This window comes from Oryctolagus cuniculus, chromosome 16 (assembly GCF_964237555.1).
Source record: "Oryctolagus cuniculus chromosome 16, mOryCun1.1, whole genome shotgun sequence".
In the NCBI taxonomy this organism is placed as follows: domain Eukaryota; kingdom Metazoa; phylum Chordata; class Mammalia; order Lagomorpha; family Leporidae; genus Oryctolagus; species Oryctolagus cuniculus.
In genome coordinates this window covers 57,982,023-57,999,209 of record NC_091447.1, presented here as the reverse complement: position 1 = coordinate 57,999,209, position 17,187 = coordinate 57,982,023, and the positions used below count along the sequence as shown (strand labels likewise).

The 17,187-nt window shown below is 51.4% G+C and overlaps 1 protein-coding gene across 3 annotated transcripts in view; it reads left to right on the top strand.

The window, feature by feature from the left end:
- VOPP1 (VOPP1 WW domain binding protein) overlaps nucleotides 1-16,036 on the top strand; it is a 44,543-nt gene extending 28,507 nt beyond the window's left edge. For all 3 annotated transcript variants that reach the window (XM_051853132.2, XM_070058426.1, XM_008261854.4), the window contains 3 exons: nucleotides 5,761-5,838; nucleotides 7,667-7,803; nucleotides 13,755-16,036. In XM_051853132.2, the coding sequence (XP_051709092.1) occupies nucleotides 5,761-5,838; nucleotides 7,667-7,803; nucleotides 13,755-13,945 (406 nt within the window). In that variant the 3' untranslated portion in view covers nucleotides 13,946-16,036. The remainder of the gene's footprint in view (nucleotides 1-5,760; nucleotides 5,839-7,666; nucleotides 7,804-13,754) is intronic.
- The last annotated feature ends 1,151 nt before the right edge of the window (nucleotides 16,037-17,187 follow it).

The window sequence follows — 17,187 nt, the reverse complement described above, 5'->3', positions numbered from 1 at the left end:
TGTGCCTCAGGTTGGGAGTCAGAGATCACTTTGTGTTCTTGTTCACTCACTTTTTAACGTATCATGAAAGTGTTCTCACACTGGGCTGGAGCTGGGGAACACCTGCCAACATGCTGCTTTGGTTTCCTTCTGCCTCTTCTCTTCCATTGTGAGGAGGAGGAACCGGCGTCCCAGAAGCGCTGTCCTGGAGAACGAAAAAGTCGCTGTGGAGAGTGAGCCGTGCACTTGGTGATGCTTCGTGCCGCCTGCATGAATGGCGTCTTCAATCTCATAGCTGCTGGAAGCCCCAGCCACACCGCTGCTCTCCTGGATTCTGACCTTTCTGAGTCTCTCCTCCCTGTTCCCCAGGCCCCAGTTCACACTCACCTGAACCATTGTAGAAACTTTCTGTGGGTCTTCTCTCAGTCTCTTTTTACATCCAGTTCTCTTTCCTTCTAAATTTTCATGTTACTTCTCTGCTTAAAAGCATTAGGTTCAGGGCTGGTGTTGTGGTACAGGGGGCTGAGCTGCCACCTACAATGCTGGCATCAGTAGGTTTTCAACAGTAGGTTTTCAAGATCCTTGGCAGCTGTGTCTTCACTATTGTGAGTCCCTGAGTACAGTGACTCATAAATATTTGAGGTCCCTGTGCCTAGGACAGTGCCTGACATATGGCAGACGTGCTGAATGTTGAGTTCTCCGCTGGGCACACTGCCCCTGTCCTGGCAAGCCTTCCATGATTCAGCCGCTTCTCTTGCCTCCAGCATGTGGGTACATGACACAAGGAGGCCTGCAAAGCAGGGAGCTGCTGCCTTCCCCCAGTGCCCGGACCCTGGACCTCCCACTCCAGAACTATGACAAATGAATGTCTTTGGTTTTGTCACAGTAGCCCAAGCAAAGACAGTGTTCAGTGGGGCCTGGACATGTCTTATCTGATTTGTAGAGCCACTGAAAAGGAATCGGAGTGGAGGTGTAGTGACAGCCCATGGAGTCTGTAATGTTGTAAGTGAATTCCTGTCCACTCTGTTCCATGTACTAGCCATTTCTGCCTGCATAGCTCCCTCTGTTCCCTTTGTATCTGTGGGGAGTGGAGTGGAAGTGGGACAAATTTTTGTCTTCTTCCTCAGATGTGAGGACAAGTAAGCTGCGGGCTCGGGTTTCAGAGCAGCAAATGCTTCCTCCTGACCCTGGCTGTCAAAGGGAGGCACTTCAGGAAATCCACATCCCTGCTTCCCTCTTCTGTCCACATTTGTGGTTACCAGCATTGGATGGTGTCCGAAGGCCCCTTCCCGCCTGTGCAGAGCTGACACAGCTCTCGTTATCCTTGGGGGAAAATAACACAGGGGGCATTATGGTGGCACTGAGCTCAGGTCACTGCTGAACTCCTCGTAGCTACGGGTGTCTGCCCATATTTCCTGCCCCTCGGGGAGCAGGGTGCTCCCATTTGAGAGGATCTGCGAGAGTGTTGCACCCTCCAGGGTTTGCTCACCCCAGGACATTAAAGAGTAGAATTGGGGGTGGTGATGTTTGGCTTAGTGGTTAAGACACTGATTGGGATGCCTGCATCCACGTCAGAGAACCGTGGTTTGGTAGCCAGCTCCTGCTCCTGCCTCCAGCTTCCTGCCAGTGCACACCCTGGGAGGCGGCAGTGATGGCTCAGGTAGTTGAGTCCCTTCCATCCACATGGGAGACCTGGATTGTGTTCCTGGCTCCCAGCTTTGGCATCTGGGGAGTGAAACAATGTATGGGAACTCTTTCTTTGTCTCTCTATCCCTCCTTCTCACTCTCAAATAAGTAAGTAAATAGATAAAGATTTTAAATAAATAAATATATCTTGATTCCATTAAAATTACTTTTATAAAAGTAGTAGAATTGGAGCAAGAATAGCCATGGTCATTTTTGTTTTACAAAAAGATTTATTGGAAGGCAGAATTAGAGAGATTGTTTTTCCATGTGTTGGCTCACTCTCCAAATGGCCTAAAGGGCTGGGCCTGGGTCATGCTGAAGCCAGGAGGCTGGAACTCCATCTGGGTCTCCCATGTGAGTGCAGGGACCCAAGGACTTCAGTCATCTTTGCTGTTTTCCCAGGCACATTAGCAGGAAGCTGGATTGAAAGTGGGGCAGCCAGGGTTTGAACTGGAGCCCATGTGGCTGCTGTACCATAACTGTTGGCCACAGTAGCCGTTTGACCTTTGTTACACACAGAATACTAGCACTGTGAACAGTGGGAGGTGACCTCCTGGTCAGGGGACTTGGGCCATTGGGACTTTCCCGGAGGATGATAGGAGCCAACTGTAGACATGACAGAATTTGAACCTATCTACTTTGACCCAGGGCTTCCCCAGCATTAGCTCTGAAGAAATGAGGCTTACATTGTTTGTGATACACACCCACCCTTGTGCATGTGTGAGCATATGTGACAGTTCTTACTTTGCTGCTCTCTCATTTTTTGAAGTCAGTTTTCACCATTGTGAAATAGAACCGCATAAATTTCTCAATCCACTTTTGGGCTTAGGCACCTGGGAACATTGTCCTGGTGCCTGGTATTACAGAGGCATTGGTGGCTCACCCCATCTGATGCACCTGTTATTTCTGTCTTGACAACTGAGTTAGCTGCAAACTGGGCATTACTGACATGGAAAGTATACTTCTGGGACTGTGTCTGGTCAGCATGGGCATTGTTAAAGAGTGGGCTGTGTCCCAGAGCCCTCCTGACCTGTGCCCAGGAATCACTACATTTTCTCCACGCTGGCTCTGTGGTCTTCCTACAGTGGGGCCAAGGAATAAGGGGAGAACTGAGGCAGTGGAGGAGGCGGCCCTTAGTTACTCAGACGAAGTGTGGCAAGAGAGGCTGTGTCTGTGCAGAGTGCTGTCCTGCGATGCTGGCAGGTCCACTCGTGGCTTCACGAGGAGTGGCCTAGATGGAGAGGAGGCACAGCGTGACTCATCTCCTAAGCTCATTTCAAACATGGCTCTGATAACATGAGCGTTCTTCAACAACCTTATGGGAAAATGGAATTAAAACATGTTTGTTTATTTTTTTAAAGATTTATTTTAAAGGCAGATTTACAGAAAGAGGGAGAGAAGAGAGATCTTCCATTTGCTAGTTCACTCCTTAAATGGCTACAACAGCTGGGGCTGGGCCAGGCAAAAGCCAGGAGCCAGGAGCTTCTTCCTGGTCTCGCATGTGGATGGGAGGGGCCGAAGCACTTGGGCCATCTTCCACTGCTTTCCCAGGCCATTAGCAGGGAGTTGGGTCAGAAGTGGAGCAGCCAGGACTTGAACCAGTGCTCATATGGGATGCTGGCACAACAGTGGCCCCAAGATAAGTTTATTTTGTTGAAAAACAGTATTAATGTTAGACGTGTTTATATTCTTGTTTATTCTATTCTGCAGTAGCAAATCACTATGCATTTAGCAGCTTGGAGCAATATACATTTACCACCTATAGATGTGTGGGCATGGCACAGAAGGTCCTCTTCAGAGCTGCACAAGACAAACAAGGGCCTGACTGGCTGCGGCCCTCATCTGGTTCTTTCAGGTCATAGGCAATGTTCATTTGCTGTGATTGGGACAGTGGTCCAGCTGAGACTGCTTTTAGCTCCTAGAGACCCTGTGCGGACCTGGCCATGTGGCCCTCACAGCTCGTGGCAGGGGCATCTGCAGTTGGCCACAGTGGAGTTTTATGTTCGTGGCAGTGACCATCCCATCATACTCACAGGACCCTACACTGAAGGGAGAGCAGATGTGTACACTAGGGGTGGACATTTGGGGACATCTTGGATTCTGCCTGCCACACTGTCAGGCTCTGTGAATCTAACACAATCACTAAGGATTTTCATGGCCACATCTCTTAGTTTACAGTTAATTGCCTGAGCTCTACTCCCCTAAAAGCAGAAGTCCTGCATGTCTCTGAGTGCCCCCCTCCATAACCCCCACGTGCATGCACACCCACACGTGTTGTATCACACCAACACTTTTCTCCTTATCCTGTCTTCCAGAAGGGAGGCTCCTCCACAGCAAGAGTTCCATCTTGGTTAGGATTGCTCCATCCCTCCTCCCCCACCACACACCAGGATCAAGCTCCCTGTAGCTCCTCGGTGGCTGTTTGTGGACTGCGTCGGTTTTAAGAATCAGCAGGATTTCTAAGCACCCATTTAGGCCACTCTGCTGGATGCTTGTTGGCTAAAGCAGGTTAAACAGACTCGTTTAGGTCACTGTTGTGGGAGGATCTCATTGCAATTGCAGCGACACTCATATTGTCTGTGGGATGTTGTGTTGCTCTGTGTGTCTGTGCACATCAGGAGACAGGGACAGTGGCAGTGTGGGGTATTTGTCAGCCCAGTTTGTCCTTGAAATGATAGTTCGCTTCAGTCAGTGCTGGGTGTGTACAGAAAGAGGGAACCAGCCTGGGAGCCCCAGGGACCTGCCATGCTGAGGAACTGGGAAGCAGCTGCTTTGTAGCAAACCTGCTGAGCTACAGGCCACTGCTGATGCCTCTCTCCAGCCAGTTCTCAAGGGAGCTGTTTCCTACACATTTTCCTACAAAACAGAGGCTTTGTTTGCATTACCCAAGATCTTGAGTAGAATTATGCATTTCTCCCAGATACCCCTTTTATTTTTTTATTTTTTAAGATTTATTTATTTGAAAAGCAGAGTAAAACAGAGAGAAGGAGAGGCAGAGAGAGGTCTTCCATCTGCTGGTTCACTCCCCAATTGGCTGCAATGGTGGGAGCTGCGCTGCTCTGAAGCCAGGAGCCAGGAGCTTCTTCTGGGTCTTCCCTGCAGGTGCAGGGGCCCAAAAACTTGGACCATCTTTCCCTGCTTTTCCAGGCCACAGCAGAGAGCTGGATCGAAAGTGGAGCAGCTGGGACTCGAACCAGCTCCCATATGGGATGCAGGTGGTGGCTTTACCCGATACGCTACAGCGCGGGCCCCACCAGATACCCCTTTTAAAAGTAAAGAGTTGGCAGACATCTGAGTCACCAGCATGTGATCATTCAGTGCTGTTGAGAAACAGCCTCTGTGTGCTGCCGCTTGGACTCAGTTGCTCTGGTACAAGTTTCCTGTGAATACTAAAGTGTGGTAGGAAAGGATTTGAGCTTTTATAGTATCTTCCCTTTGCAAAGGCAAACCATGTGGGGTCAGGGAAGGACAGAAACATTGAAGGATCTGAGTGACCTGTGGCCTGCACTGGGTCCTCCCGTGTGTGCCCCCTTGGTGGGCTGTGCTGGGGGAGGGCACCTCCAGAGCCTATACCTGCCTGGGTCCCTGAAGCCTCAGGCACACTAGGGAGTGTGAGCACACTGTGTATGGGAAGGACAGACCTGCACTGTGTGTCAGAGGTGGGGCACACGCTTCACAGTTATGAGTGGTGAGATGAGGGTAGTACCTCTGTATGACTCCACGACCTCTGCTCTTAGCCTCATTGGACTTAGGGAGGTATGTCCACCCTTTCCACACCATCAAGCAGTGAGGCCTCAGGGGGTTGGCACCTTATTGATGCCAGGTTGCTGCCTTTCTGCTGACTGCAGTGCTGGCAAGAGTTGATGCCCCAGCAGGAATCCGTGTGGCATGTGGAGTGTGTAGTAAGGCACTGACCACATCCATCTCAGCACCTTCTACTGGTTTCCTGACATGCAGGCATGGCAGTACATACCTCATCACTGTTACTTTCTCTTCTAAGCATGATTACGTCATGACCTTGTGACACAGAGCAGTAGCCATCCTGTGCTCTCCTGCTGGTGAAAGCGGTAATCAGCCTGTGTTCTCTTTCTGCAGATGCCGTTCCTACGAGGATTGCTGTGGCTCCCGGTGCTGCGTGCGGGCCCTCTCCATACAGAGACTGTGGTATTTCTGGTAGGTCACAGCTCTGCTCCTCTGTTTCCCCAGTCCCCAAGGGCTCTGCATATCACCTGTGTTGTCTCAGTCTTGGTGACATCTCTTTCACCCTGGGGCAAGCTGGGTCAAGAAAACAAATGCTTCGTGGCTGCACTTGTGCTCACCGTGCACGTCGAAGGCTCATTCCCCTCCAGGCTTCTGGCCAGGGCATGGGTGGCAAGGGGAGGAAGGAGCCACTTTCAGAAAATGGCTGCACAGTAGCTCTTTGGCCGGCCAAGGCTGCTTGTCCTGAGTAAGGAGAGAATCAGCAAATCGAGATACTTCTGCTGCCTGGAAATCTTCCCCATTCATTGGGGTTGGCTGAATCTGAGCTTGGAAGACTGGCAGCTGCCTCCTGTCTCACCATCTGGCTCCTCTGAGGGATCAGCTTCTCTAGTCTTCGTCATGGCCCTTGTGTAACTCTGCACCCAAACTGTACACTCACCCTGGAGGTGGGTGCTTGGTGCAGTTAAGGTGCTGCTTGGGAAGCCTACCTCCTCCCATATTGGAGGGTCCGGGTTCTACATCTGGCTCCACCCCAGACCAGCTTCCTGCTAAGGCACACCTTGGGAGGCAGTGGTGATGGCTCAAGCAGTTGGGCTCACACAGTTGGAAGATCTAGATGGAGAGTTCTTGGCTCCAGTGGCTGTTAGAGGCCTTGGGAGAGTAAACCAAAGATCTTCCTGTCTTTCAAACAAATAAAATACATGATTCTTTTTTAAAATAAAATACTGCCACAGTGGTAAGCTCTGTTAAGTCTGTTTTACCACATGCAGGCATCAGAACCCACTTTCGCATCTTTCATATTTTTGGGCACTCACCAAAGTTGTACCTTTGTGTTCCCTGTCTGCTTCCCTGGTCAGAACTCTAGTTGGGTGGGCAGGGGCCTTTCTGTCTCCTTGCTGTGTGCTCAGCATGGTGTGAGGAGTGTGGATGGGGCTAAAGAATGTTGAATGAATTGTACCACAGCTCACAGAGCTGCATTTCAGTCTTTTCCCAAGTCCCGTGCTGTCCTGGGCCTGTGACTGCAGTTCCTACTCAGTGTTGCAGGGTTATGCAGTAAACACGTGTCGACGGGCTGGCAGACTTGCACTTGGCATCGTGGTAATGTTCCCAAAGGCTTTGCTGACTGTTCTTTTCCTCAATAGCTGCTAAGTGTGGACATTATGCCATGGCATGGCCAGCTCTGCCGTGTTCATCCTGCGTGAAGCAAGGGCTCTCCTTTCAGAGTATGGGTTTGTCGTGTGAAGTTCTGAAAGGTTCCGTGGGTCCCATCATAATTTCAGTTGCCTGTTTGTCAGTTTTATCTATTACTTATTGGCTCTTCTCAGAGTGAGTCCTTTTTCTAGAAACAAAAGTAGAGCACAGATGGGAAATGGAAGGAAGTCATTTCTTACACCGTGGTGACCTGGTGACCAGTGAGGGTTCTCAGGCCTGTTTTTGAAGTCTTCAGCCCCCCGGCTGAGAATTTTCTAGATCTCCAGAGAGATCTAGACAGGGCTCCCTTCCAGAGCTGCCCAGTGTCTGGGGCCTCCATCTAGGGGATGTCCAGGAGCCTGCAGGCTGGGTGTTGCCGGCTTTCCTCCTCCAGAGGAAGAGCCTTGGGGGAAACAGTGCAGAGAGGACCAAGTCCAGGGCACGAGTGCTTCTGACCAGGAACCTAGTGGCTCTGCCCTGCCCTCTCGTCTGACTGCCTGAGATCTGAGTTCATGCATCCACAAGGCCTCTCGAGTCCCTGGCTGAGTCCTCGAGGTCGTGCCTGAATGGCTGCTTGCTCTGAGCTCTACTTCCTGTCTGTTCTCCCCAGGTTCCTGCTCATGATGGGTGTGCTCTTCTGCTGCGGGGCTGGCTTCTTCATCCGGAGGCGAATGTACCCCCCACCATTGATCGAGGAGCCCGCATTCAATGTGTCCTACACAAGGCAGCCCCCAAACCCCGCTTCAGGTCAGCCAGCCCCTGTCTTTGTCTCTTCCCTGTACATTTCATGGGTCCTCTTCAGACATCTCTGAAGGTCACTCCCACAGACCGTGCTAGAAGAGAGGACACTCAGGCCATCCCTGTAAGTTGGTGATGGCTTGATCGTGCATTCGGAGTGCGTGTGCATCACCTCGTACTCTAACCTGATCATTCGGGTACTTGACACACAGGTGGTACCATCACATGTGCGTAGTGTGCACTCCCTGCCAGTCTCAAAGCTGTTGACCTAAATGTTAATTCTGCCACTGAACGGTAATTGTTCTTTCATTGCTGACAATTTATTTTGTTTTTCTCTTTTGCCTTTTATCACTCAGCAAGTGTTTATTGTGTGCTTAATAGTATCTGAGTAATTATATCCATAGTGCAGCTCAAGACATTTTTGCACAGATGACTTTTGTCCTGTTAGAGGTTAACATGCAATGCAATTTTCCAGGGTCAGAGTTCCTTGTTTCTTAATTCCCATAAAACATCACCGTCACTCTCAAGCTCCCTGTCAGGACACAGGCTGGTGCTGTGATTTTTATGTCCTGTGAAGTATTTCCCTTCCTTAGAGGGAACCCTCTGATGACTGAGGGAGCACAGGCAGGCAGCGCTCTTGAGAGTCAGGTGTGTGGGGAGTGAGGTGTCGGTGTGTTACCCAGGCCGCTGTGCTCCCAGTCACCGTTTCCACCCAGGGATGGGTAGGGACAGGGAGCAGTCTCCACTGATGACCTCAGGTGGATGGTCAGAATTCTTGGAGCAAAATACTTTTACAAAGTTTCAGTTATGCAAAGTAAGTAACTCCTACAGGTCTACTGACAGCACAGAGCCTATGATTAATAAAGATGCAGTATATTACTAAAAATTTGCCAAGAGGGCAGGCATGAGTTACATGTTGTTAGCCCGCATTTTGTCTCCACCATTGTAAACACAAGAGTGGAGAGGATGCTGGGAGGAGGCAGTGACGGTGTCGATGTCTGCATGGGGTGTCTCTGACACCACGCTCATCAGGTTGTGTGCGTTTAATATGTACAGCTTCCTACAAGTTAGTCCTGCCTTGATAAAGTGGGTTAAAACAGAAATGAGAAGTAGGGGGTGAGTGGAGAGGCAGAAGCAGCCTTCTCTCTGGTTCTCTCAGTACAAAGGGAATGGAGCTGATCTCTGCAGTTTTGTTCCCTTTTGCTTTTCCTTTAAATTTTTTTCAATATTGTCTTTAAAAATGTTACTCAGAAAGGTAGATCTGCATTTCCTATAGCAGCTGAGCTGGGCTGTGCCTTAAACTTTAACTCAGGCTCTTTCGTCATCTTGAACAGTTTCAAATCTGTGTTCTGACAAATGCTCAGTGAAAGCGGGTGACCAGAGCCCTCACTCATTGGGCTGTATCTGGCTTAGCCAGAGTTTTCAGTGTAGGAACAGTGCCTGCTGAGCCACTGCCTGGATGGAGCTGGGGTGGAGGCAGTGGTGGTTCGGGCCTGAGCTCCTGCTGTAGGATAGCTTGGGTGTTCCATGGCCCCTCCATGTTTCTAGGAGAGGGTGTGGCATGTGTGCCTTCCTTCCTCATCTCACTCCCCCGTGTGGCTGTGTGCCCTGTCTGCCGGGTAGACTCCAGATTCCTCTCCCAGCAGCACCCATCAAATGGGTCAACAGGTCTACAGATTGAGCTGACCTTGCCTGAGACCCTCATCTCACCCTCAGGCAGTGCCTGCCCCGTCCGCTCAGCCCTGCTATCTTCCCTGTGGCCCCCAGCTTGGGGCTGTGTTTCTGCCACCTGGCTTCCCTCACAGTTGCAGGTCCAGATTCTGCAGTAGAGACCCAGGGCAGGGAATCGGATTTGCTTTCTCTTTGTCTCTGTTTTCTTTCTGGTGGTCTCTCTTGCCCTTGTCCTCTATGTCCAGATTTGTTCCAGGCTGCAAGTCCCTGGGCTTGAGTTTCTCTGCTCCTGCATTTGTTCCTGGTAGTAACCCCAGGTTAGGATTGGTTACACAGCTCCATTTAGGACTTTCAGGGGTTTGCTCTCACCGTGCTCATTCGCAATTGAGACATTGAGGTTTGATTTTAGGGTACTTTTGATTCCAGAATCATGTGCTATAGAACTGTATGTTCTGGGAACATCCTGGAAATGATGCTGGGCCCTCGCTGGCCTTCTCTCCATGAGTGAGGCTCCACCTTGGTCTGAGTTGGGCCGCTTCTCTGTGGAGCCCGAGTGGCCACTGTGGGCTGTGTCCTGTTGAGGGTTCAGTTTGGGTCACGTGAACAGATCCTGCAGGGCCCTGTGCTCCTCTGAGAGCTGTCTCTGGTGGAGCTGATCCTGTTCTCGCCTAAGTGCCCCATCACTGGGGGCTCCCAGTGAAGCTGCAGCCATCTCTGCTGCCCTGAGCCTTGCCTCCAGTTGTGCCAGCATGTTCCATCCCCATGGATACCAGGAGTTTTCACCTAAGGGTTTGTGTTCTTGAAGAATATTCTCAGTTTCTTGAAGAGTTATCCATCTCTTGTCTGTTCAATATCTACTATATTCTAAATGCCTCTCCATGTTCAAATAGTTCCATCCCACTAATTCCTGGCAATACCTCTAAGTTGTGACTGTTAGTGTGAAAATGTCCACTAAATAGACACAGGTGCCAGGGTTTTTCACTGCACTCCAGGGTGAGCAGCCATGCCTAAGTAACTCAGGTACAGGTTCCATGTACCCCACCCTCATCTGCGGTGGGGAGTTGGGCTGGGGGTCAGCAGGCTTGTAGGGCGATCAGCTAGCCCTTACTCTCTGTCTCAGGAAACTGCCCAGCATGACCTGGCATAAGGACCAAACCCTGATCGCTTTTTGCCTCCCCGATCTTGGTTGCTCATCTGTCTCCTTGTCTGTGGGCATTTGCTACCAGCCCAGCACCATCTGAGGCATTCCTGTCCTTTCCTCATATGCACAGCGCTCTGAAGAGCGTACTGCACTGTGCAGGTTCCACAAGACCCACCCACTGTGTTGTCCTGGATGCTGAGAGCACAGGGGTGCCTGCTCCAGCTAGGACGGCATGGACAGGCACTGCCGTGTGGCTCCCCAGAGCTTGGGGTTCTGAGCTGAGACTTGAAAGATAAACAGGAATTAGCCAGGTGAGAGGTAGTGAGGAGCAGGGCCTTGAGCTGGGGTCTGTGTGTCGAAAACCCAGGAGATGATTTCTGGTGAGGACTCAGGGAGGGTGAGCAAGACACTGACAATGTAGGGGTTGTTGGGAGATAAAAGAGTAAGGCAGGACAGTGAGAAGTAAGACTGGACTGGCAGGAAGCTGACTCTGAGGTCTCGGTTCCTCAGGAGGACCCATAACTTACTTATAGTCTCACCAGTGACTGGTGCAGCCACATGGGAATGGGGGTGGATGCAGGAAGAGGAGTGCTGTGTTCAGACGCCCCCCTGTGTCTCTATGAGGTTTTCAAATCCCGCCTGTGTCTCTGTGACATTGTTCAGACCCCACCTGTGTCTCTCTGAGGTGTTCAGACCCCGCTTGTGCCTCTGTGACATTGTTCAAACCCCATCTGTGTCTCTCTGAGGTGTTCAGACCCCGCTTGTGCCTCTGTGACATTGTTCAGACCCTGCCTGTGCTCTGTGGTGTGTTCAGACCCTGCCTGTGTCTCTGTGACATTGTTCAGACACTGCCTGTGCCTCTGTGAGGTATTCAGACCCCATCTGTGTCTCTGTGACATTGTTCAGACCCCGCCTGTGCCTCTGTGAGGTGTTCAGACCCCATCTGTGTCTATGTGACATTGTTCAGACCCTACCTGTGTGTGACAGTGTTTAGACCCTTCCTGTGTCTCTGTGACATTGTTCAGACCCTGCCTGTGCCTCTGTGAGGTGTTCAGACCCCATCTGTGTCTCTGTGACATTGTTCAGACCCTAACTGTGCGTCTGTGACAGTGTTTAGACCCCATCTGTGCCTCTGTGGCATTGTTCAGACCCCACCTGTGTCTCTGTGGTGTGTTCAGACCCTGCTTTTGTCTCTGTGACATTGTTCAGACCCTGCCTGTGCTCTGTGGTGTGTTCCGAACCTGCCTGTGCTCTGTGGTGTGCTCATACCCTGCCTGTGTCTCATAACATTGTTAAGACTCTGCCTGTGCCTCTGTGACATTGTTTAGACCCTGCCTGTGCCTCTCTGACATTGTTCAGACCCCGCCTGTATCTCTATGACATTGTTCAGACCCCGCCTGTGCCTCTGTGACATTGTTCAGATCCCACCTGTGTCTTTGTGACATTGTTCATATCCCGCCTGTGTCTCTGTGACATTGTTCAGATCCCGCCTGTGGCTCTGTGACATTGTTCAGATCCTGCCTGTGTCTTTGTGACATTGTTCAGACCCTGCCTGTGTCTCTGTGACAGTGTTTAGACCCTGCCTGTGCCTCTGTGACATTGTTCAGACCCCGCCTGTGCCTCTGTGACATTGTTCAGATCCCGCCTGTGTCTTTGTGGTGTGTTCAGACCCTTCCTGTGTCTCTTGACATTGTTCAGACTCCACCTGTGTCTCTGTGAGGTGTTCAGACCCCATCTGTGCCTCTGTGACATTGTTCAGACCCTGCCTGTGTCTTTGTGACATTGTTAAGATCCCACCTGTGTCTCTGTGACATTGTTCAGATCCCGCCTGTGTCTTTGTGACATTATTTAGACCCTGCCTGTGTCTCTGTGACATTGTTCAGACTCCACCTGTGTCTCTGTGAGATGTTCAGATCCCATCTGTGTCTCTGTGACATTGTTCAGACACTGCCTGTGCCTCTGTGACATTGTTCAGATCCTGTCTGTACCTCTCTGACATTGTTCAGACCCTTCCTGTGTCTCTGTGACATTGTTCAGACTCCACCTGTGTCTCTGAGGTGTTCAGACCTCATCTGTGCCTCTGTGACAGTGTTTAGACCCTGCTTGTGTCTCTGTGACATTGTTCAGACCCTGCCTGTGCCTCTGTGACATTGTTCAGATCCCGCCTGTGTCTTTGTGACATTATTCAGACCCTGTCTGTGTCTCTGTGACATTGTTCAGACTCCACCTGTGTCTCTGTGAGGTGTTCAGACCCCGTCTGGGCCTCTGTGACATTGTTCAGACCCTGCCTGTGCCTCTGTGACATTGTTCAGACCCTGCCTGTGTCTTTGTGACATTGTTCAGATCCCGCCTGTGTCTTTGTGACATATTCAGGCCTCTGTGTCCGGCTCCCTGGCCTGCGTCTAAGACCCTTGGCCTGGAGAAGAGAATGTCTGGCAGCATCCAGTGAAGTAGAGCTCCCATAGACCAACCAGCACAGCTCTGCCTCCAGTGTGTGCCCTGGCAGGTTGTCTCCTGGTCTGTTTCCTTGGGCCTGCCTGGAGGATAGGCAGTCCCTGCCTTGAGAAGATGCTAACCTACATGTGGGAATGGAGGCCACACTTCAGAAATGGTCACCAGAAAATTGGCGCTTGTAGGCTTATGGAGTTGCCAGCAGTAAATCTGGGCTGAAAGTCAGGAAGGCAGGTTGCTTTTCTGGTTCTTTCCACACAGCTGCACATCGAATGACCTTACGAGGGCCTGGCCCCCACCAGCAGTGTGCATGCCCTCTGTTGGCCACCTCTGCATACATGCACACCTTTAGCTGGTCACTCCTTGGGTGCTTCCTTACCTCTATCGCAGAGCAGCCTTCTCTTCAGGTTCTGGGTCAGTGCCATCCACACCACCATCCCTCTGATAACTCACGATGCCCTGGGAGCCTACCTGTGGCTCTCTGATGACCTGTCTTTTCTGGTTGAACAGAGGCCCTGGAGGGCAGGCCCCTGCTGATGCCTCTGCGTGTCCTCATGGCCATGTTGGGTGCTTGACACACAACTCATTAGGAACTGAGTGGGGCCCATTTCCCCACAGCTCTCCGGCAACAAGTGCTTTGGTTGTCACAGGTGCTGGTTTTCTCTCCCTTGCTCACACGAGGCTGTCTGTCTTTCAGGAGCCCAGCAGCCGGGGCCGCCGTATTACACTGACCCTGGAGGACCGGGCGTGAATCCTGCTGGGAACACCATGGCTGTGGCCTTCCAGGTCCAGCCCAGCTCATCCCAGGGAAGCTCAGCCTATCCACCCCCTCCTTCCTACTGCAACACGCCCCCACCCCCCTACGAACAGGTGGTGAAGGCCAAGTAGGACCGCTGCCCACTGGACAGGGAGGTATCCACTCAGCACCCTCCCCACCAATGCTCACTTCCAGGAATGGTCCAAGGGCAGATCTTCTTGATACCTTCAGAGCAAGCAGAGGCCTTTTCAAGTTTTCCGTGAGGATGTTTGAATTCACACCGTGTCTGCTCTGCTGCTTCTGTCCCAGTGTAACGTGGCTCTCTGCATTGTGGCAAAGTTCCCAGGGGTTGGTGCTCTTAGGGAGGCATCGCCAGACCCCCAGGAGAAGGGGAGGAAGGCAGAGCTGCATGGGAGGGGCACAGATGGAGGGCCGGGCCCAGCCGAACCCTGTACACAGCAGTGTGACAGATGAGGCCCGCAGGGTCACTGTTCTGGCACATTCTCCCATCAGTCTTCCTCTTCTAGAAGCTGTTAGAGATGCATTCAGGGGAGACAAGTCCCTCAATCCTTTTCTGTCTTCATTCACATTCTAAACACAGGCTCCCTCCAAACAGCCAGGAACGGGCTGGCGGCCTGCAAGCATCTTTCTCCTCCACAGTACGTGCAGGTCACTGAGGAAGGCTGTGTAGCCGTGGGAAATCACTCCAAGCATTTTATCAACTCTTGGGATAAAAATGCTCCACCCTTTTCAGTGTATTTGTAAAAGTATGTGAATAGCATCCTCTCCTCAGAAATCAGACCAGGCATGTGTCTCTTGTGTCCCTGCCTCTCCAATGTGGTCTTGGACCCAGAGGCTCCTGTAACCTACCCAGGGCAGTGCCAGGGGTGGGTTTGATGGCCACTGGAAAGGAGAAACACTGGCTGAGGCCACCCAGCCACACACAGCAAGCATTATTGAGCCTGGGGTGGTCAGCGGTTGTTTGGTCTTGGCAGGTTGTGGGGGTGGGGGCTCTGTGAAAGAGGAGCTTGCTGAGAGATGGGAAGGTACTGACTGGATTGCATTGAGCACATAATCAGAACGAGGAGGGAGAGGGTATGCGTGGGAATGCAGCTCCCTGGGTAGGACTCATCTCTCATCCCAGGATCATACATGCAGTCTGATTGGCAGAGAGAGGGAGGTCCCATCCCAGGATCATACATGCAGTCTGATTGGCAGTCAGCAGGGAGCTTGCTCTGTCCCCTGCATAGTTTGTAGTGTTGATGTATATTTAATCCCAGGCTAAGTGTCGTGTGTTCTAAGAGCAAAGCAGTGTAGCCAAGACGCCTAGATCCCCATGTGTGTGTAGTATTGTGGGGAGCGATTCTTGTGTGTGTAGTGTCATGGGGAGCAGGGTGGGCCACGTGTGTTTTTGAAATGAACTAATCAGAGCTTCTTGAGAAATTGTTGAACTTGAGCATCAAGGCATCCACTGCAGTGGATTCTGGTTTTCATTTCCTAGGCCAAAGGGCTCCGTGTCCATGCTCTGCCCGTGTTTACACGGGGTGGGCTGAAGAATAAGACATGGCTGAATAGCCAGCCCCTTGGACTCGTTTACTCCAAGGACGTGGACTCCTGGGCCTCTGCAGGACATGCTGGGGGACACTGCTGCTCTGACTGGGACTCCCCACCCCGGGGTCCTGGTTTCGATGATGCAACAAAGCACAACTTGCACTGTTTACAACTTGGACATCCACGTGGGTCCAAATCATTCCTCTACCCCCAGGTCATTTGTGTGTGTTTTGACTTCAATTCCTCTCCTTTTTTAAACAAAGAAGCACACTGGAACACTGCTGCCCTGGGACTGGTCAGGGTAACCCAAATGCCCACAACTCCATTTTGTTTGTCTTTTTGAAAGCAAAGTTCTTAAGCCTGATGACTGAGAGGGCTCAACGATTTTATATTTCCATGTTTGTGTAAGATAAACTTTGTTTTCCGTTGAACCTGGGTCAGGGTCCTGCGATGGTGGATGCTGGTGGTGTCCATGGGAACCCACTTCTGTGCGTCTCCTCTGTGCTGCTTCTGGATGTGACCCCACCCCTGGGTGAGAGGTCCTTTGGCAGGGGTGAACTTGAAGCTGACCTGTGCATGTTTCTCTGAGAAACTTGGCTCATTTCTACTTTGTTCTCTTTTGATAGGGTCTTAATTCCTGTGTATGCAAAATAAAGTAAATTGGGCATTAATTTCTTCACTTTGCTGGGGAGTGGGAAGAAGGCAGAGATGACATTTCTGGTGAGAAGAATAGGCAGGGGTCCTTAGTTCAGTGGGTGGGGTGGGGACACACACAATCTCAGGAGAAGGAAGGGACTTCTCCTTCCCCAGCACATTGGAAAACCAAGCCGAGGAAGGAGTTGTCGCTGGGGAGCAGGTGTGGAGAAGCCTTGCTGGGGTCACCCAGCCCGCTGAGGCAGCCTCATCGGCCTGGCACCTCCAACTGCTTGTACAGCCAGGTGAGCCGTCATTTGGAGATCCAGCTCTGTAAATAGATAAGTAAGTAAGTAATAAAGAAGGAGTGAATACCTGGGTTCAAGTCCTGCTTCCAGTTCCAGCTTCCTGCTGATACACTCCCTGAGAGGCAACAGTGATGGCTCAGGGGGGTGGGGTCCTGACACCTGTGTGGAAGACCTGCCAGTTGCAACCATTTGAGGAGTGAACTGGAAGATGGGATCTCTCTCTCTGTGTGTGTCTCTCTCTCTCACTCACTCACTCAAATATTTTTTTAAGATTTATTTATTTATTAGAGAGGCAGAGGTAGAGAGAGAGAGGTCTTCTGTCTGCTGGTTCACTCCCCAGATGGCCGCAACAGCCGGAGCTGTGCCGATCTGGAGCCAGGAGCTTCTTCCGGGTCTCCCACGTGGGTGCTGGGGCCCAAGGACTTGAGCCAAGGACTTCTGCTTTCCCAGGCCATTAGCAGAGAGCTGGATTGGAAGCGAAACAGCCAGGACTTGACCCCGGTGCCCATATGGGATGCCTGCACTGCAGGCGGTGGCTTTACCCACTACGCCACAGCGGTGGCCCCACTCACTCAAATTTTTTTTTTTAAATTAACACCCAGCTTCCCATGATCAGAAGCTGTACTCTTGACATGCCCTTCTGTGCTGAAGAAACATTTGCAAACCCCTAGTACAGCACCGTCCTGAGAACCCATCTGAGATGCTCTGATGGTATCTGTCTCTCAGAGGTTGGCCGTGCACCTCCAGCACTTATCCACTTAGACCACAGTCCTTTAGCAGGGGTGAGAGGGGCTCCACCCATGCTGTGGGGGCTGCCCTGGCTCTCCATGACTCTGGCTTCTTGCTCAGGTGCCTGAGAACATTGGACCCTGAAGGCACAG